This window comes from Rhinopithecus bieti, unplaced genomic scaffold (genome assembly GCF_001698545.2).
Source record: "Rhinopithecus bieti isolate Rb0 unplaced genomic scaffold, ASM169854v2 scaffold_1234, whole genome shotgun sequence".
NCBI lineage: Eukaryota > Metazoa > Chordata > Mammalia > Primates > Cercopithecidae > Rhinopithecus > Rhinopithecus bieti.
Window position 1 is genome coordinate 627,469 of NW_016803318.1, and position 21,776 is coordinate 649,244.

The 21,776-nt window shown below is 46.0% G+C and overlaps 1 protein-coding gene across 1 annotated transcript; it reads left to right on the forward strand.

Moving 5' to 3' along the window:
• The first annotated feature begins 2,629 nt into the window (after positions 1 to 2,629).
• Positions 2,630 to 20,371, forward strand: GJA5 (gap junction protein alpha 5). The gene is made up of 2 exons (XM_017875124.1): positions 2,630 to 3,004; positions 17,287 to 20,371. Exon 2 carries the CDS (start codon positions 17,320 to 17,322, stop codon positions 18,394 to 18,396), a length of 1,077 nt encoding a protein of 358 aa, XP_017730613.1. The 5' UTR covers positions 2,630 to 3,004; positions 17,287 to 17,319; the 3' UTR covers positions 18,397 to 20,371.
• Positions 20,372 to 21,776: the final 1,405 nt, after the last annotated feature.

Sequence of the window (21,776 nt, forward strand, 5' to 3'; positions counted from 1 at the left end):
CGCCCAGGCTGGAGTGCGGTGGCCCGATCTCGGCTCACTGCAAGCTCTGCCTCCCGGGTTCACGCCATTCTCCTGCCTCAGCCTCCCGAGTAGCTGGGACGACAGGCGCCCGCCACCACGCCTGGCTAATTTTTTGTATTTTAGTAGAGACGGGGTTTCACCGTGTTAGCCAGGATGGTCTCGATCTCCTGACCTTGTGATCCACCCGCCTCGGCCTCCCAAAGTGCTGGGATTACAGGCGTGAGCCACCACGCCTGGCAGATCTTTTTTTTTTTTTTTTTTTTTTAAAACTTTTGTTCATTAACTTTCAGGTTAGTCCTGGTGCCTATTCTGGGTGCCTGAGCCAGGTGAGGAATAAATCACATTTCTGAAGGCCTTGCTGAAGCAACATAGCTGTCCTGGATGCCATGCTGAACGGTCCCGACTGGAGAGCTGTTTGACCTCATTGACTTGGGATAATCACAGTCAGAGACCTCAGCCTTCCTCCAGCCCTGAGGCAAACTTCCTGGACTTCCTCTGACAACCCATCCAGTTTCTTCACTGCTTTAGCTCTCTGTCAGCCAAGCACGAAGGGAAAATTTACCTTGTATACCCTGCTCTCCCTCCAGGGTCGTTAGTGTGTCTGTATCTGGGCAGCTCTTCCCTTCTGCACATTCAGAGGAAAACGGCATTCTCCTGTCATCTCCAGGCCTGCCCGAGATCATCTCTCCTCTGGCAGCCCAGTGATCTAGGCGTGTACATTCCACTAAACCTTCCCCACTCTCAGACCATGTCCCAGCTGAGACTTTATGGGTTCTTTAACTGGCTACCTCCTGGATGGAGATAACAAGATGTTCTTAGGTGTCCCCTGCTCTTGTAGTGAGGCTGAGATGTAGGGGCAAAGTCACAGTGTGAAACTGGTGAAACTAATCTCTGTTTTGGAGAAGCAGGGTTTGCTATTGATTTCATATGCTGAATTCCATCACAGGACTTTGGTACAGCCATGGCAAGTATGGGCAGGGAGGAGGTAGGTATAGTATTGAGTATTGTGTATTGTATTGTATTGTATTGTATTGTATTGTATTGTATTGTATTGTATTGTATTGTATTGCATTGCATTGCATTGCATTGCATTATTTTGCAGCCACGTCTACAGTACCTCCGTGTTCCCAACCATTCTATGTGCCTTTCACATCCTCGTTAGTCCTCATGACAGCCCTGTGAAGTAGATAATATTCCCAATTTACAGTTGAGGAAACTGAGATGCATAGAGGTTAACTTGTCCAATGTCACACAGCTAGTAAGTGGCAGAGCCAGGATTCAAACCCAGTCAGGCTGGCTCCAGAATCTGCTCTGATGCTGGATAAAAGTGGGGTAAACTCTGGCTAAGGAATCAAGAATCCTGCATTTGCTTTCACCAGGGTTGTTGCCTCCCTCGAAACTGGAAATGCAACCCCTTGCTCTTTTCCCTCTTGCTGATCCTAAGCTCATTCACCCATGAAAAATATAGCCCATTAAGGAAACATCTTTGTAGAATCTTGGAATGCTTGTGACCGGTGCTTTGTGGGAAAGGCATGTTTCAGGTGATGATGTGGAGCAAAAGGACCGTTCTGGCTTCCTGCCCTGCCTCTGCCACCTACTACTGTATATGACATTGACAAGTGGCCTTTTCTCTGGGCCTCAGTTTCCCTGGCTGTTCCAGATGATCACTGAAGTTTTCTTTAGCTCTCATAATCAGTGGGCTCTTAGTCATTGTTTTGTCTGATTTCAGTCCACTCGTAGTGACCTCTGTTGTTGACACTTACCTCATTCCAACTGGGTCCATGGCTAAGTGTTTAAGTTGAGGAGTCTGGGGGAGAAGTTGGAGAGTGGGAGGGTTTGAAGGAAGAGATACCCCAGTTTCTGAATTTGGTCACCTGTGGCATGTGATCTAACAAGAGCCAACCTTACTTCCATCAGTTCAGTTCCAGCTGGGAGACCTGTTTGCTTTCACGGAAGGAGCAGTAAGGTAAACGTTGGCACCGGTGAAAACTTCGAATCCTGATTCTACCACTTACTTTACACACTGGGCCACCATAATCATGTTACTTAATTTCTCTGAACCTCAGTTTCCTCAAATGTAAAAAGCAGAAAAGGTCTACCTTATAGAATTGGAAATTAGAATGATTGAGATAAAAATAGGCAACATATATATGAAGTCTCTAACCCAGTGCCTGACGCATAGAAGTTGCTCGCCTCTCTTTAGAGGAGAAGGGGAGAGAGTATGATTCTGGGAGTGAGGAATCCCCTCCACTTTTGGAGATGGGAGGTTAGCATTTCTTTCCTTTCAGGTTAGTCCTGGTGCCTATTCTGGGTGCTGGATGGTTGTGACTTGTGAGACCGCATTTTCCTGTGCTGGCTGATGCTCAGTTCTTTGGTATGGGCATAGTGGAAATCCCAAAAAAGGCTTGTTACGTGAGTGAACACCCTCTTTTTTTCTGATGATGGGAAAAGGATGGGAAGAGGGATCTCTCAGGCAGTGCCAATTTTCCTGCTGATGCTCCAGGATGGCCTGGGAAGTCTGTGGCGACGCAGCAGAGGGGTGGGCAGGAAGAGACCTAGGGAGGTGGTGCACCAGCGGCCCGGGCGGAGAGGCAATGTGGAGGACTGCTGTGAGGACAAGGATGACAGGCAGACAGACGGGGGAGGACTGCAGGGAGAAGGGGGCTCTGCCTCCTTGGGGGCAAGGGAGGGGGAGCACAGTGAGCTGAGGCTACAGGAAGGTAGAGGGAAGAAGACTTTTAGAGCAAAGACTCTAAGAGCACAAAAGAGAGAGGGGAGGGAGGGATTCACAGGGGAAAAGGGGTGGAGAGAGAAAGAGTAGGAAGAAGTGGGAGGAGGGAAGGCGACAGATACGATTAAAAAGAGGGTGGAAGAGGAACAACTGACAGGCTCAAGAGCAAAGAGCGTGGGCAGTTGGAGAAGAAGCAGCCAGAGTGTGAAGAAGCCAACGGAAGGAAAGTCCAGGGAGGAGGAAAAGAAGCAGGTAAGAGAAGACTTGAATTTGAACAACTAAAACTACAAGTGGATATGAAGTAGCCACAAGAGGGGAACTTGGATTCTGGGCTGGATAAAAAGAAAGCTCTTTCTTTCTACCTGTGAGTTTATTCCCTACCCCTCTCACTATTTCCTGTGATAGTGAGGTTTGGATATATTAAAAAGAAAGGTTTAGCGAAGCAGCAGATAAATTACTTCCTTGATTTAGAGTGAGCTGGAGAATTGCGAGTGGAGGGCCCTTGGGGTTCCAGCCTACTCTTGTGGAGTTCAGTCCTCTGGGGGCATCTTAGAAGTGGGTCACCAGTCCATTCCTAAGAACTTTTCTTAGAGGGAATTGGCCCTTTAAAAGTAAAACCAACACTGTTTTACGATGCTTCTGCTAGGCATGGAATCTTTTTTCAAAATGCTTTTCGAAGCATCTAGGGGAGTGTTTTACTTTTTTTTTTTCCTCCCTAAGGCATGTTGGATGGTTTAAAAATATTCCCTGCTTAGTTTCCTGCAGAGTATCATGTCCCCGCTGTGCAGTGGCCGCATTTGAGAGATCCAGGCTGCCACTTGCAGCCAGAGGAAAGAGGCGTGTGAAACCAGTTAGGAAGCCCAGGAAAGCGCCCACCTGAAGGTCTCCTTTCCACTCGCGGTGTGAAGTAGAAGACCACAGGGCAGAAAGATTCTGTTAGTTTCTTCCTGGACCTTTCTTCTGAGCAGGTAGTGAAAGAGCCCAAACTCAGGGGCTGGGAGGCCTTGTAACAGACACATCCCCATGCTTGGCCTCGGTTTCCTCATCTATAAAATGGGGAATTTGAAATGGAAGGTTTCCTCTGGTTCCATTCAGCAGTAACGGTGTATAAGGCTGTGATTCCAGAGGCTCAAAGGCAACTCAGAACCACTGAAAAAGGGAGGCTCAACCCAAGGATTTCTCATCCTGCTCTGTTGCTAAGTTTTTTCCTTATTCTCCCTCGCAGTATTGCATTGTAATAGAGGGATTCCTGGTTCTCACTCCCCAGCAAATCACTGGGGTTGCTGTTTCTGGAAAAAGGCTCTGGCACAAAGAGGTCCAGCTGGCTGCGGGTGGAGGCAGGGCAGTGGAGAGAGCACTGAACAGGGTGTCAGGAGACCTGGAACCAGCAAAATTGAAGGAGAGAAGAGACCAAGGGGAGCGTGTGGAGGTGCAGCGCCTCTGACTGCCTGGTGCTGTGGCTCATGGCTGGGGACACCAGCTGGTATTTAGAGGCCTTCTAACCTGACTTTCACATCAGCAAGCCAAGCAGCCTCCATCCCCTCCACCCACTGTCCTCAGAGTCACAGCCCAGCCCAGTCCTTGATTCACTACTCTCTAGGGACAGCTCTGAACTTTCTAACTTCCTGCCAGGTTGCCTGGGGCGGCAGAGCTGTTTGGAGCCTGCTCCCCTGGCTGTCCCTCCAAGCCTTTTCCTCACTCAGCACCTGCCGGTGAGGAGTCCCAGTGACCACAGCCTGCAGAGCACAGAGTACCAGGAGGGGATTCTGTGACTTCCAACCCAGCACTCTCTGAGCATCCCTCACCCACACATGTGACGTCCACAGAGCCACAGCAGTCACAGAATCAGGCAGCCCCGCTTTGTCTCTGCCTTGGAACCCCAGAGGCGTGCTTGCTGGGCTCCTGAAGCTGGTCACTGTTCTTATATCTTAACTGCCTCACTCCCGTCCCCTCTCCTAGTACTCCCTAAGGTTCGAGAACATTAAAACTTAAAGAGGTCTCTTCCATTACCGGCCTCCTTCTTCAGCAAATAAGGAGAACAAGGACTAGAGAAGGGCATGACTTGTAGGAGACGACACAGTGAGTCAGGGCTGATTGAGTTGGGAGAGCACCCTGCCCTGCTCACTCATACCAAGGGCTCTTCTAACCTCCACCTCCCTGGCTGTATTTTCCCAGCCTCCATCTCTCCGAGTCTCCCTGATTCTTCCACTTGAGCATCTCTACGATTCTATTTGTTGGTATTGACTCCCACCTGCCCACCTGCTCTTCATTGTCTGCACTGGCGGTTCGTGGGCCACAGGCAGTGCAGGGTGCTGCCACAGTGCCGCCTGGTCTCTCGGCTACTGGCTGACCCCACCTCTTAGGACAGGGGACCTGTCTATGTGGATCAATCAGGACAGGAACTGGATGATCTACCATCTTCAGGGCCGGGGAGACCCAAGGTCAAAGCTCTGCCCCCTGTCCTAGGGAAGGACTCAAGATTCCAGTAGCTCTCTGTGTGAATGAACTCCCATAAGCGCCAACCTGGGCTCAAGGGTTGAACTGGACAAAGGGGAGAGATGACCATTTTCCTGGAAAGCTTCAGGGTTCCTGGAAAGGAAGCTGGCTTCCTTCCTATTGTTGCAAGCTGCTGGCTCCTGGTGATGCCAGCTTGATGCCACTTCGAGAATATTGTTTCTGATATATTAGCAAATAATGGGCAAGTAAAGTTTACTATTCAACAGCCCAATGAGAGTCAGGAGGTCGCAGAATCAGAGGTATTGAAAAAATCACAGAAGGATCTTAGAGTTTATCTCATCGAGGGGTACGGCTGAAGGAAGAACCTGGGCATTTGGAGTCACATTTGGCTAGGATTTTAGCTACGTGACCTTGGGAAAATTATTTAATGTCTCTTATACTCAGTTTCTTCATCTGCCAAAGATGCTAATAAATATCTTCTTCATAAGGTTTTATGAGGATTAAACAAAGTATTTTAAATGGCTGTCAAATAGAAAGGCTTCCCATGACATATACTTCCGAGGAGGTATTGCTGGGTTTTTATGACCACAGATTTTTTTTCTTCTAGGACTCCTTCTGCTGTCCTCTAAGCTGGAAGTCAGAAACTCTGGACTTGCTTCTTGGCTTTGCCACTAACTTGCCATACTGTCACAACTGGGCAAGTCACAGACTCCCCAGATGTTCTAACTTAGAGATGGAAGAGCCTCAACTCTTTTGTTTCACATGTGAGCAAAGTGAGGCTCAGGGAGGGGAAGTATCTTGTCTAGGATCACAAAGAAACAGCTGGAATCAGAAAAGAGCCTCTCTTCATGAAATGATAACATTGCATTTTCACAGGGGATTTCCAGAATCTTACTCCAACCTGGCAACTCCATGATTCAGAACCTCAGGAGAGGACAGAGGTGGCTAGGGATCAAGATGTCCCTTACCCTCTGATCACGGAGTAGACAACCCCCCCTTTCTCTTCCAAGTAGAACTGAGCCTGCTTCAGACCTCTCATTGTGAGTGTGCCTTCTGCTTGGTGATCAGATTCAAGAGTGTTGCAGCTTCTCAGAAGAGAGGCATCCCATGAGGCATACATTTTATAATATGGAGCCATGTAGAGTCCAACTTCAGGCCTAAAAGCTTGAGTTAAAAACACATTAGGAGGCAGGCTGGACTTGAAACAGGAATGAGAGTGGCTTAATTTGAGTAGGCCCTACACCTCCCTGATTCTCCAGCTTGACCCAGGAGGTCTGGATGCCTAGTGAAATAACTAATTTATAGACTAATTACTATGCTTTCCATTGTCTGTATTTTTCCCATCTCTTGACAGTTACCCTCTTGTACCTGTGCCACGTGAGGGTCCTTGCTGTGTCACTAACCAGCCTGAGGCACTATCAGATTCTGCATCAAGTTGGCTAGTTGGATCATGTCTGAGAGGAGTTTTTACTGCAAATGTCAGAAAAGAAAACAAGGAACTAATATTATTGAGTGCCTATATGCCAGATACTGTTCTAGGTGCCTCCACATGTCCACATATTATGTTATCCTCATGAGTAAACATTCCCATTTGTTAGATGAGTTAGAAATTGGGAGGATAAGTGGCTTGCCTAGGGTTACACCACTAGAGAGTAATGCAAGCAGGGTCCTAGCCCTATTATTCCTTAGAGACCGGAAGTTCCTCCACCTAACAATCGCTGTTTCTGTTGTTCTTGTTATGATTTCACATCAATGGAACACCAGAGCCCGCTGTTTGGCCAGCCAAGAACCGGGCAGTAGACGCTGCTGCAGCCAAGAACACTTGCTGGCTAAAAAAGGAAATAACTTTCTATATGTGAATTCTGGCCAAATGATGGCAGAGGCCAAAGAGTCTGGGAATCCTGACTACTGTGGGCTGAGGGCCCCAGTGTAATAATTAATTCTAGGAACAGCATATGTAAGAGATGGCCAGCCAGTAAGCCAGAAGCTAAAAGGAAAAACCCTGGGTCTCTTATGAGGCAAGGTAATGTGGGAAAAGTCCTGCTCTCAGAGTTAAGAGACTAGAGTTCTGGGCACAGGCTTATCATCATCTATCAGTCCTAGTCCTTGGTTTTCTTTCTCGTCAGAGACATAGAGAGGATGTGGGCTTTAGAGTTAGGCTAGCTGGATTCCAACACTTTATGCAGCATTTGCCAGTTGTGGCACTTAGTACAAGTACTTAGCTTCTGAGCCTCAGTTTTCTCATCTGTGAAATGGGGCAATACTACTTTCCTTGCAGGATTAATGGGAGGGTTAGAAAGTATAGTTATAAAGGGCTTCACACATCGGAAATACTCAAGTTAGTGTTGTTATCACTATTCTTAACTTCCTTGAACCCTTGTCATCTTGTTTAAAAATAAGGAGTTGAGTTTGATTGATCTCTACATTCCGGTCAGCTCTACTGCACTATAAATCTATGACAAATGGGGGAAATAATAAAGAAATGTGGGTATTATAACAGAATTTTCATTAGCAGTTAATTGCGTGGGTACTAACTAACCCCCTTGGAGTAATTAAGAAGGACCTCCCAATATTTTGTTGTAATTTCATATCTCCATTTACTACTCCCTTTCATTCACTTTTTGTAAACATTTTTTCTTCCAATGGTTTAAGAAAATTATTTATCCTAGCACAAATCTCTTTCTTCACTCCCTTCTACTTCCTTGGCTTTGAAACAACTGTCTGCCAGCAGGGTGTTGCTGAATGGACCCATCTGTTCTTGTCAGAATAAAATAATTACATTTAAAAAGGAGTTAATTATCTGCCATTGGTACCACTGGCTGGAGTAGGAGGAAGACTGAAGTGAGTACTTCACCTCGCTCATCTCTTCTCCTCTCTTATCTCTATCTTCCTTTCCCCTCTACAGTAAGCAAGGTTCAGGGATGCTGGCCCTCAGTGGACTTCCATTTCTGAGGAAGGTACCCACACTGCCCAACTCAGTAGCTACAGTTATATCATATGCCTGATCATTTCTCCTGAGGCTGAAGTAGTTTCCCCAAACATAAATCCGGGAAAGAATGAAAATCCTAAATGTAAGAATTAGCACCAATCGCTTACAATCAACTGCCTATCCGAACAATGATCTCAACGAACATTCCCTCTTCAATCATCTTATATAAAAGTGGCCAGCCTTTGACTGGCTAGGATTTTCCAAAGAAGAAACTTCAGGTGATTTAGATAAGAGTTTAGCACAACTGTTAAGGCAGGGACACTGCTGCCAGATGAGCTAGGAGCTGGGTTTGACTCCATCTCCACCTCTTACTAGCAATGTGATCTTGCTCAAGTTACCCTCTCTGAGCCCTGTAAAAAAAGATGAGATGCCAGGCATGGTGGCTCATGCCTGTAATCCCAGCACTTTGGGAGGCCGAAGTGGGTAGATCGCCTGAGCCCAAGAGTTTGAGACGAGCCTTGGGCAAAAGGACAAAACCCCATCTCTAAAAAAAAATTTTTTTTAAATACAAAAAATTAGCTGGGTGTGGTGGTGCACACCTGTGGTCCTGGCTACTTGGGAGGCTGAGGTGGGAGGATCATCTGAGTCCAGGAGGTCAAGGCTCCAGTGAGCTGTGATTGTGTCACTGCACTCCAGCCTGGGTGACAAAGTGAGACCTTGTCTCAAAAAAAAAAAAAAAAAAGAATAGTCCCCACTTCCTCAGGTTGTTGCGAGAAGCAAATGAAAACAGATATAGAAAGACACTTATAGAGTGTCTGGCACATAGACAGGTGTCAGTGAGTGTTATTTTATTTCTATTATTATTATTATCACCTAGATCCAAATTCAAATTCTTTTTCTGTGTGTAACTGGGTAAACTAGATGTAGTTGGGAATATCAAAGGATGACAAAGATTACTGAAGTCGCTGAGGATCAAGACCACTTTCTCATGTAATTCTCCCTACATATCCATTTTAAGGAGAAATTATTGGGGTGAGAGGAAATCAGAAAAAAATGTACACAAACGAATAAGGTACAAAAGAGTTCTGACATAAAGATTATGCTTGGTGCTTTGCTTTATAAAGCTACCTTGATGTCTGGCATGGCGGAGGAGCTTGATAAACACTTTCTGAACTAAACTGCCCTGACATGATACTATTTCTCAGGCAGCCTTTAAGCGAGGCCCTTTGGGTCCTTTCACAACAGAATTCTCTTAATCGGGAAGCAAGTGAACTCTGCCCTGCGCCACATTCCACTGTATGGCGAGTGGAATTATAGCATGGGTCCAGGGAGTTGTTATTATTACTATGAATAACAACCTTTATTGAGAACCAGAGATTTGTTAGATACTGTCCAGAACATGTGTCGTTGTCCAGAATTAGACTCAGACTCTGTGGAGTGGTCTTGTCATCTAATTTTGACAAGCTTGGATAAGTTCCCCAGTACTATGAGGGGAGGAGGCAGTGAGGGAGTAGTCCACGGTGATGGAATTTCTGCTTGATATACATTCAGTCCTGCTGAGAGAATGGTTCTGTCACAGGTAGAAGAAAGACTCAGTGGCTTCCATCTGCCTGGTGTTCTGGTCACCATCGTCATTGGGCAGGTGTCCCTATGCTAGCTTCCCAGGGAGGCCCCTCCACTGACGTGCAGCATGGCCCCAACGTGTTGCTTGGCCTCTGTGTGCATTCTCATCCTTTTCTTCAGCAACTGGTAAAGAATTGCCTTGATCAATTTGGCATTAGGTGTTTTAAGAGACTTAAATGCTATCAATTCATCCATTGTTGTTTTTATAAAGTACATACCACACTGTGCAGGGTGTGGTGTTGAGCACTAAGGGGTTTGGGGTGGGGGGAATTTCAGGAGGAGAATACAGTGATGAACAGAAAAGCAGTTTGTTTTCAGAGAGCTCAGGGTTGAGTGGGAGAGAGAATACATGGCTTGTAGAGCAACTAATTCTCAGGTGTGTGAGACCTCAAAGGCTTTATAGTTCAGCCCAAGGCCTGGCTGCTGACTTGGGGGACACAGAAATTATTGTAAAATACTATATTAGAAGGGCTATGATGTGTGACTCCATGGGACAGAACTAGAATCAATAGAAAGAAAAGAATTTTCAAGGCATCCCTATGGTAGCACCTCACTTACTAGCAATATATCTTCTTAAGCAGGAGAGACGAGAGTGCAGTCACAGCAAGTGTGCTGGAAGGTACCTGTCATCGGAAGCCTACCTAGTTGATGCTGCAGCCACTACTAAAAGACTGCTACAAGCATGGACATTACTAATTGTGCAGTCCTTTACATCCCCAACCCCATTTGGAGGCTTCAGATTAGACCCTCAGGAGCAAATCATGGACCAAACATGGCCTATCATGTGGGTTGAGAATAACTCCACACTCCTAGGCATGGCTGTTAAAACTCTCCACAATCTGTTTCTGCCTGCTCTTTTTCATTTCAATGAATTTGTTCATGCAGTCTTGCTTTTATCTGAAATCCCCTCATCTCTTCTGTAACTCCTCCACCCACTCCACACCCCTACAAACATCACATACCCCTAACTCCTCCACAAGAGTTATCTCCACTAGGAAGTCCTCTCGAAGGTCTAAAAATTGATGAGCTCCACTCTTGGAGGGAAGACAGAATGAAACTTTCTGGCATGCACCAGACTTGAACAGAAACTCTGGAATGAAGCCCTGGTTCTTCCTCCATTAATTGTTTCTTTGAACGAATCACTTTTATATGTTTCCTCCTCTGCAAAACACAGGCAATAACAATCACCCCACAAAGTGGTTATGAGGATTCATTCATTCAACAATAAAAATTGAATGTCTATAACATTCTGAAGGTATTCGGTCTTGAACAGAACAAATATGATCCTGCTCTCTTGGAACCAACAAGAGAATGTAGAAGCACATTTTGAACAGTATGTAAGCTTTTATTTTTATTTACTTATTGTGAGGTTTTATTTTTACTGCTGACCTTAAGAAGAAAGATTTGAGCCTCCTTAGGACCTCTTTTCAATATTACTGCTAGCCAAACATTTTCTTCAATCATTAAGAAAGCATTTATTATGTACCAAATGAGAGAACCTGATGCAATAAGAATTCAAAGTAGAAGACATAGGGCTTTTAACTTTGAGAAGCATTACTACCCATTTGAGAAGAAAAGCTGTTAATACTTGACAGAAGGAATCAGCCTGAATATTTATTAATTTTTTTTTTTTTTTTTTTTTTTTTTTTGAGACAGAGTCTTGCTCTGTCGCCCAGGCTGGAGTGGCAGTGGCCGATCTCAGCTCACTGCAAGCTCCGCCTCACTGGGCTCTCTCACACCACTTCTCCTGCCTCAGCCTTCCCAAGTAGCTGGGGACTACAGGCGCCCGCCACCTCGCTCTGGCTAGTTTTATTTTCAGGATTTGTATTTTTTATAAGAGATGGAGGTTTCACTGGGTTAAGCCAGGGATGGTCTTGATCTCCTGACCTCGTGATCCGCCCATCTCGGGCTCCCAAAGTGCTGGGATTACAGGCTTGAGCCACCACGCCCGGCCTAATTTTTTTTTTTTGAGACGGAGTCTCACTCTGTTGCCCAGGCAGAGTGCACTGGCATGATCTCAGCTCATTGCAACCTCCACCGCCCAGATTCAAGTGACTCTCCTGCCTCAGCCTCCTGAGTAGTTGGGATTACAGCTGCCTACCACCACACTGGGCTAATTTTTTAATTTTAATGGAGATGGGGTTTCGCCATGTTGGCTAGGCTGGTCTTGAACTCCTGACCTCAAATGATCTGCCCGTCTTGGCCTTCCAAAGTGCTGGAATTACAGGTATGAGCCACCACGCCCTGCCGATTTTATTAATTTAATAGACATCATTGAGTGCCCAGTGTGTGTCAGGCCTTGCACCTCTTTGGGACTGTTCTCATTACTCAGAACAGTGGTGGGCACATAAAGGGGACTCAGCAAAGTATCTGCAGGTTAACTGATAGACAAATGTTTAGAAAACAAGTCTAAGGAAATATATAACCAAGTGTGAGAATGTATCCTACATGCTGGATGGTAATTTAGTCTTCTGGAGTTCAGGAGACACCAAAGAGGGCTGAGGTCAATTTTAGAAGACTTCTCCATTTTGCTGTAGATTTGCGGAGTCAGCGGAAAAGGTTCTGGCTATGAGTTTATGATTAATCCAGGTTGCTCTGAAATGATTTTCTTTGAAAAACATTGGCCGTGTAGGGGGACCACAATGTTACCATGAGAAGGAGCACTGGGCTGGGCACAGTGGCTCACGCTTATAATCCCAGCACTTTGGGAGGCCAAGGCGGGAGGACCAACTGAGGTCAGGAATTTGAGACCAGCCTGGCCCACATGGTGAAACCCCTTCTCTACTAAAAATACAAAAATTAACCAGGCATGGTGGCACACGCCTCTAATCCCAGCTACTCCAGAGGCTAAGGCAGGGAAAATTTCTTGAAACTGGCAGGCAGAGGTTGCAGTGAGTTGAGATAGTGCCACTGCACTCCAGCCTGGGTGACAAAGCAAGACTTCATCTCAAAAAAAAAAAAAAAAAAAAAAAAAGGAACACTGGATTAAGCATGTAGGTGCCTGAGTTTTATTTCTGGCCATTTGGCCATATAGTACACAAAATAAAAGCAGAAAATGATTTATGCTCACTATACACAAAATTCTTCCTCAGGCCCTCTTCCTCTTATCTAGCATCATATTACTATTGCCAAACAAGTTCCCTAGTGGCCCCTCCAAAATTTGCTTTATCCCAGGATAGGACATGTTGAAAGAGGATGTTGAAGGTTTGGGAGTGAAGAACCTTTAGAGATGGGATGGTTCTCTTCCAGGTTCTAGGGACCATCTCTTTTTGCCTTGCTGATTTCAGAACTTGTATCAGTGGCAGAGGGCTTTAGAACACAATTCCCTAGGACCCTCCCCAAAACCCATAAACCAGATTCAGGCTCCTGCCCACATTCCCATAACACCTTATACTTCCTTAATGTTAACACACATCATGTTTTATTGAAATCATGTATTTACTGTCTGCTCTTAATTAAGGGGTATAAAGGCAGTTACACTCAGTGAAGGCAGGGAATCCTGGTTTGTTTCCCCTCCTTCCTGCTGTATTCTCATTGTCTAGAATGATGGCTGGCACCCTGTAGTCACTCAATAAACTTATTAAATGAATGAAAAAAGGACATTCTAGGCAGAGGGAACATAAGAAGCCAAGATACGTGGGTGAGAAGTGGTGAGATGTGTATATGTACATGGGAAATTGTGTAGCTTAAGTATTGAGTGCGTGAGTGGAAAAGCTGAAAAACGACAGCATGAGACTGTACAGGGTTTCAAATGGCAAGTTAAGCAGCTTAGACTTTCTAAGTGGTAGGAAGCCAGTGAGGATAACTGCTAAAGCAGTGAGGTAAATTGCCATTGTGTTTGATAGCATTTATTCATGGCATGGGCAGCTTCCTATGCCCCTCCTAACACACTTCCTGCCAAGAAGCAGATAATAATCTACAAAGTAGTTTATATGCTATACGCCCAGTAAACTCACTGAGTATCTAATCTACAAATTTCTGTGGCTGAGATAGGGGTATCCAAAGGGAGCCAACGTAGCTGGAAAAGTAACTACAGTCAAAGACCTTTCACATTATAAACTGAGCATCTGGTACGTGGCAGCAATTTTAAGTTTCTCTGACCTTGCCTGAGCGTCAGCAGGAAGTCATACATGAAAAACATGAAAAACCCTTCACCCTATTTCCTCTGCCTGGGCCCAGGAGGTCTGCCTCACCCTCATACCTCCTCAGATAGTTTCTCTTGTTCCCTCCCAATAGGACATCTTTCCTAATACTGCCTTCTGGTTTTCCAAGGTGTTCCTTTCTTGTACCTGTGCTTTACCTCTTCCAGGTGGAATTCCTTGGACAGCAGTGAAAGAGTCAGCAGTCAAGCCTCTTGGCAGATTAGACCAAAGGGTCACATTCTTTGCCTGGAACTATTTTTATACTTCCTTGGGGACTTGCAAGGAATGAGTGACAGAGTGAGATCAAGGGAGAAGTCTTTAGGGACTGAGTGTGGAAAACTTGCCCCAAATCCTGGAAGAATATGACATTTGTTTCTTTTTGTTTCCTTTCTATTTCCGTTTTCTTCTCATTTCCTCCCCTTCTACTCTTGCTTCCATTTCTTTCCTCCTTTGTAATGCACCTTTCTCTACTTTCTAATTTCTCTTTCTCCCTCCTTCTTCTACCTCTCATCCTTCCCCACCACTCTCATTGCTAGTAATGGCTACCTTTGATTCAGTTCTTATTTGCTGAACACTGTGTTAAGTGCTTTGTAGGCATCATTTCATAGCACTCTATGAGTTAATAGTATGTCCATTTTGCAGGTAAGGAAAGTGAAACACAGAGTGAATCATTTATCTAAGCCCAGCAGATGGTAACAGAAATTTGTCAAACCTCAGTAAGCTAACTCCCGCATCTGTCTTTTCTTAATCCTTACATGGTCTTTTTCTCCATTTCCACCTCCCCCTTGTCCTTGCCTTTTCTTCTCTTCTTTTTATTCCTCCCCTTCTCTCCCTCCCTCTTTTTCTCAGACACTCACCATAGTTCAGTCACTGCACGTGTATGGCTGACCCTGAAGGTGCTGAACACTGTACATGTGCCCAGAAGAGAGGACAGACAATTCAAACTCTTATCTAATCAGCCATTTTCCTTTTGAGCACACGCTCCACAATTTTCCACATTTGGAGGCTGAAAGAGGGGGTGCTTCGCTACCTAAGGAAATGGGGCATTTGTCTGATCACAAATGATAGGACAGGCCTCAATACATGGATGGGTCTTTGATACAGAGAGGAGGAGAGAGATAAGACCCTTTCTGCTCACTCAGGAACTCCCTCATTCCCAGGGACTCTGTATACTCTCAAGGTTGGGGACCTGGGGTCTGAGAGAAGACAGGGCCAGGAGGTTGGTCCCTGTCAAGGCAACAATCAACTCAAGAGCTGAGGAAGCCTGGACTATAAAATGCACCACCCTGACCCCATCTTTCCCCATAAGCCTGAAGAATGTTTAGACAGAAACCAGGAGCACGTTGGCAGCAAAGATATGAAGGTCAAGTTTCAATTTGACAAACCTCTAAAGTCCCACCCAAATCTGAGGTTTTATGATTCTAAGAAAGGAATATAGTATGCTCCATTCCCTCCGAGATCTTTGTCATCCTGTTGATTAGGAATGGTTAGAGACTTAAACTGTAAGAACATTTATTATTCACTAAGTAAGAATTCTGCAGGTAGGGAGCCGCAAGAGTTGCTTCAGAGGCCTCAGGGCACTGGTTGACATTTCTGAGATTCTCTGGACAGCTTTAGACATCCTGGTTCATACAACTCTGTCCACAGGCAGGAAGCGGTGGGGACAAGCGGAGCTCACTCCTATTCACTGGGGGATGGGAGCACTGTGAGTAGGCTCCCTCCTGTTCACCAGGGGATGGGAGCACTATGAGTGAGGTTCCCTCTTGTTCACAGGGGGATAGGAGCACTGTGAGTGAGGCTCTCTCCATTTACTGGGGGGTAGAAAAACCTTTTCTGGAGCATTCCCTCTACTTTAGATTCTCTCCATACCTCACCTACCAGAACTAACCGCAGAGGAGATTGAGAAAGTAATACCTGGCTTTTTCACCCTGCCAATGGGAGGCAGGCAAGAAACAGGGAATTGGTTTTCTATTGGGTGGGAAACAACAGTGCCTGTCAGCCCCTCCTTCCTTCACTCAACTAAGATGTATTAAACAACTACTCTGGGCCAGGCTCTGGTGATACAGAAGAGAAGACAGTCTCCATTTTCAAACAGTCCCTACTGGGAGAACACAGACAGGCAGAGGATTACAACACAAGGCGGCAAGCACTGGGAGACAAGTAAGTGTCCCAGGGACCATCACAGGAGCTGAAGAGGCTCAGCTTGAGGGAGGAGGGAGGGTTGGAGGAGGCAATGACTGGGTTAAGTTTTGAAAGGTAAATGGGATTCAACTAGGAGTGAGGGGCCATGTAGAGGTACAGAAGGAGGGCATTTGGGAAGATTTAGCATGGCTGGACAAAAGGAACTCATGTGGGCAGGCAGGAAGAAGCTGGAAAAGCAGACAAGCGCCAGATGAGGGAGGATTTTGTAAGGGACATAAAGTTTTGGGACATTTATTCTGGACATAAGGGTGGGTAGATCTGTGTGTGAGAATCTTATTTAAGTGAGACATAGAAACTTAGCAGCAGGGCGAGCTGAGCTGTGTGGTTGGAATGGCTGTGTTGCACTGAGGCACGGGAGATCAACATTGCCTTACCAGCCAGGGGAAGTGAGCACTCATCTGTGATACTGTTAGCTGGTGTGACCAAAGCACACTTTTTGTTTGCCACCTCCCAACACAGCTGGTGTATGCTGGACGGTTCTGATTTTTGCAGAGTGCTTCCTGAGGGGCCAAATTTGCCGATTGCATCCTCACTCTTTCCTCCTCCACCTAGTTCTGCCCTCTGGAGCCATAAAAATATTCCTTTTCCATCCAACAGCCATTTAAACATTTGGAACAGTTGTGGAATGATTTTCAGAATATCACATACCTCTTATCACTTAATCCTCAGAATTCTCTGGTGTAGCTATTCCCACCCCCATCTGATAAATGAAGAAACAGACTCAGTGAGGTAAATGCCCAGAGTCACATTTGCAGATCCCAATCCTGTGTTCTTTTTAATACTCGTGTTTCTCCAGGTGCGGTCCCTCGCTGCCTGCATCAGAACCACTTGGGCCACTTGTTGTAAATCCAGATTCCTGGGGGCCATCCCAGACCTCCTGAAGTAGAATTACTGGGGCAAGAGCAGAATCCATATTGTAACACACACCTCGATTTCTAGATCCGTTAAAGTGTGGGAGCCATGCTCTAATTTAGCTAATATGGCTACTTTGAATCTTCTCTTTCTTTTTATTTTTGCTGGGAAATGAGAGAGAGCTTTTCTTTGGTTGCTTTGACTTCTAAGTTGCATTGTCTTAAAGAACCCATTGGACGGATCAGTGGAATCCCAGAATATGATAGACCTTCCAGACCTTCACAGAACATCCTTCTCCTTTTCTCTCTTTCTCTCTCCCCCATTTGCAGAAGTTTTGGCATCTGTGACCTGGCTGTGCCAAGATGGGCGATTGGAGCTTCCTGGGAGAATTCCTGGAGGAAGTACACAAGCACTCGACCGTGGTAGGCAAGGTCTGGCTCACTGTCCTTTTCATATTCCGTATGCTCGTGCTGGGCACAGCTGCTGAGTCTTCCTGGGGGGATGAGCAGGCTGATTTCCGGTGTGATACGATTCAGCCTGGCTGCCAGAACGTCTGCTACGACCAAGCTTTCCCCATCTCCCACATTCGCTACTGGGTGCTGCAGATCATCTTCGTCTCCACGCCCTCTCTGGTGTACATGGGCCACGCCATGCACACTGTGCGCATGCAGGAGAAGCGCAAGCTACGGGAGGCCGAGAGGGCCAAAGAGGTCCAGCGCTCTGGCTCTTACGAGTACCCAGTGGCTGAGAAAGCAGAACTGTCCTGCTGGGAGGAAGGGAATGGAAGGATTGTCCTCCAGGGCTCCCTGCTCAACACCTATGTGTGCAGCATCCTGATCCGCACCACCATGGAGGTGGGCTTCATTGTGGGCCAGTACCTCATCTACGGAATCTTCCTGACCACCCTGCACGTCTGCCGCAGGAGTCCCTGTCCCCACCCGGTCAACTGTTACGTATCCCGGCCCACAGAGAAGAATGTCTTCATTGTCTTTATGCTGGCTGTGGCTGCACTGTCCCTCCTCCTTAGCCTGGCTGAGCTCTACCACCTGGGCTGGAAGAAGATCAGACAGCGATTTGTCAAGCCGCGGCAGCACATGGCTAAGTGCCAGCTTTCTGGCCCCTCTGTGAGCATGGTCCAGAGTTGCACACCACCCCCCGACTTTAATCAGTGCCTGGAGAATGGCCCTGGGGGAAAATTCTTCAATCCCTTCAGCAATAATATGGCCTCCCAACAAAACACAGACAACCTGGCCACTGAGCAAGTGCGAGGTCAGGAGCAGACTCCTGGGGAAGGTTTCATCCAGGTTCGCTATGGCCAGAAGCCTGAGGTGCCCAATGGAGTCTCACCAGGTCACCACCTTCCCCATGGCTATCATAGCGACAAGCGACGTCTTAGTAAGGCCAGCAGCAAGGCCAGGTCAGATGACCTATCAGTGTGACCCTCCTTTACGGGAGGACCAGGACCAGGTGGGAACAAAGGAGGCTCAGAGAGGAAAGATGTGTCCCTTCTGAAGTGATGCTTTCTCACTGTCATCACTGCTTGGCTCCTTTGGGCCCTGGGTCTCAATGACATTGCTCATTAATTCTAGAAACTGTAATCAGGGCTCTGGGATAGTAAAAGATGTGACTATCCACCCAGACTGCAGTTCCCTCCCCACGCTGTACCCAGTATATGAAGCCTTTCAGGTTACTCATGAAACAGGGTAGAGGGAGGGAAGGGAAGCATGGCAAAAGCTGGCCTGGAAGGGATAGCCAGAGGGATAGAATGACTCTCTCTTTACATACCAGCAACATACCAGATGCGTTCTCTAAGTTCCTACCTCCTTGACCTGATCACCCTCCCTCTTCCAAGGAAGAGCTCAAAGTTCCCAGCCAACAGAGAGCATGAATCAAGGAACTTGCATTATATGTGCTCCTTGAGTCTGTTGTCTCCATGGACCATTCCTCAGAGTAGTGGTGAGATGGCCTTGGGTTGCCTTTGGCTTCTCCTCCCTCTACTCAGTCTTAAAAAGGGTTTCTTGGAACTTTACCAGCAGCCTCAACTTTACAAATGCCTTGGTATGTACCTTTGGCAAATGCCCCACCTTGATGATGTTGCAACCTTTCCTTCTGCCAGGGTGTACACCTAGCCTGTGAAGATGTCAACTCTGCTAGGGAGTCACTGTACACACAAACTCCACTGGAATTCCTGCCAACATCTGTCACCCTGCAGCTCCTTTACAGTTCAATCCAATGATAGAAACCATCCCTTCCCTTTCTCCCTTGGCTGTTCACCCAGCCATTCCCTGAAGGCCTTATCGACAGGAATATCCAAGAAGCCGTTGTCCTCTCTCGAACCCTGACCAGATCCCCAGCCACTGAGGCCAGTGGAATTTCCCCAGGCCTTGTTAAAACAAAGAAAGCATTGTACTTCTCAGATTCCCCTTGTGGAAAAAAAATTCTGCTGTGAAGATGAAAATAAAATAGGAGAGAAAACACTGGAAAACTATTTTCCCCTCCTATTTACTTCCTTTGCTGACTGCCAACTTAGTGCCAAGAGAAGGTGTGATGACAGCTATGGAGGCCCCCAGATCTCCCTCTCCTGGAGGCTTTAGCAGGGGCATGGAAATAGTAGGGGAATCTCCAGCTGTCTTGGCAGGGCCTTTATTTAAAGAGCACAGAGATTCCTATGTCTCCCTAGTGCCCCTAATGAGACTGCCAAGTGGAGGCTGTAGAAAAGCCTTGCCTTCCCCAGGGACTGGCCTTGTTTCTGTATTCACTGGATCCATAATGGGTTACTGTTGTTTTGGATGAAGGTAAAGGATGCTCAGAATTGTTGGATACTGAGACTTATAGAGAGATTATTACATTATTAAAATGCATGCGTGTGTGTGTGTGTGTGTGTGTGTATGTGCTGATAGGATGGGTAAAGGCTAGGGGAGTCCTGAAATAAGGAAAGGAAACCACAGAGAAACTTGTGTCTTCCTGCTCTCCTCTCCGGCTGCCTCGCAGAGGGGCTAAGCCTCACTGTCTTGGTGTTATTAAACTGAACAGATAGGCACGAGAGGTTGGGACAGAGGAGGCTAAAGGCTCAGGAGGTTCAACCTCTGACTCACCTGCCCATCTCTGGGCCCTCTGCTGATACTTGGATGCTATTGTTGGGTGGAAAGAAAAATGAGAGTGGGGAAGTGGAGAAAAGTGACTAGGATGCCATTTAGGAAGGAATGTCTGATCATCCCAGGTCCCTGGAGGGGACACCTTTTAATCTATTGCCTAGCATTAATATTTTCTCCCCTTCTATCTCTGAAATGTTTTATGAAATGAGCGTTCTTGAATTAGAAGTTCTATGGGATCAATCTTTGATGGTGAGGGTTTTAGAAAGGAAAAATTAAGTAAAATGTGTAATTTGTCTAAATAAAATCCATCTCTACATCTGTCTCTCTTTTGTTGTCCACTTCATGCTGTGACTACAAGAGGATGGCAGACTTGGTGGGGAGGGGAGCGCTTGGACTGTACCCATCAGTAAGCCGTAATGCAAAGAGCTTTGAAGTCAGGCATGCAAGGGTTAAAATTCCAGTTGCTAACTTACATCTGGACTCCAGCAAGACAATCTCTGAGCCTTGGTTTCTTCATCTGTAAATTGGGCCCCATTAATATCTACCTCATGGGCTGTTAACTGAGCTGTTAAGTACCTCATAGAGCTTTTATCTGAGTTGACTGTAAAGAGTTCAGCAGAGTGCTTGGGAAATAACAGTCATTACATGGTAATTGTTGTTATCTGATTATTTTTGTTATTGTTTTGAATACACAGTCTTTGGAAATGGGATGTTGAGAGATGATTCCAGAACTTCTCTTTATCAAGCCCACAATCTGCCTAATGTGATCAGATTAACTCACATTATTCTATTCTAACAATTAGAATAGAATTAAACAGGAATTAATGTATCATCAGTTCTAGGAACCATAGGCTCCAGGAGGTGATACATAAAAAACAAAACAAAAAACTAACAAACTACACAGAAAAGAGGGGAGACCTGACCTGGACCTAAAAAATGAGAAGGCTTTAGAGAAGTATAGACCCCAAGGATGAGTCTGTGCAAAAGGTCTTTGTATCACCATTTTACAGATACGTAAACTGACGCCCAGGAGAGTTCCCTGAGAGTGGGGCTGCTTCTCACTGGCTCCCTGATTGATATTTCATCTATTTGGAAGAAGAGAAATAACTGTTGCTCCAAACAAAGAGTCAAGGGACCGACCACCTAGCCTTTCACCAACAAATGGGTGTCATTTCCGAGAGAAGATTAGGAAAGACAAACAAAAGTGTAATCTTAACTACCAATCACTCTTGTTTACCAGAGCAGGAAAGCTTTTTAAAAAAGGTCTTGCAAAGAGATCATAGAACGCATATTATGACACCAATATGGAGACTTAGGAGTGCACCTGGCCTCTGTCTGAGGATAAGGTGCTCCACCCAGAGATACCGCAGTAGTCCAACTAAAGAAAGCACCTGGAACCCATTTTCTTTCTCCTAGAAAATAAAATCCGTCCATCTCACATTTTATAAACATAGTCGTTAACATTTAACAGTTCATTTTATGCCGAACTGCAAAACTAAGGAACTTATAGTAAGATTTCAACCTCATGTATGTCTACTCTCATTTTCTTTCTTTCTGCCTCCCTTCTAAAGCTTCATCACTAAAGAGCATAATCTGGTTGGTAATAGAGTGAACACATTCCGAGTTGCAGGCCCCTTTAGGCCCATTTCCTGAAATTGCTTCCTCCAGTGCCAGATAAGAACAGAATGTCTACCAGAATGTTTCATTCCAATGGCTCAAGTGTT

What these genes read in the sequence shown, in the direction of transcription:
- GJA5 (XM_017875124.1), top strand. Translation starts at nt 17,320, where the DNA reads ATGGGCGATTGGAGCTTCCTGGGAGAATTCCTGGAGGAAGTACACAAG.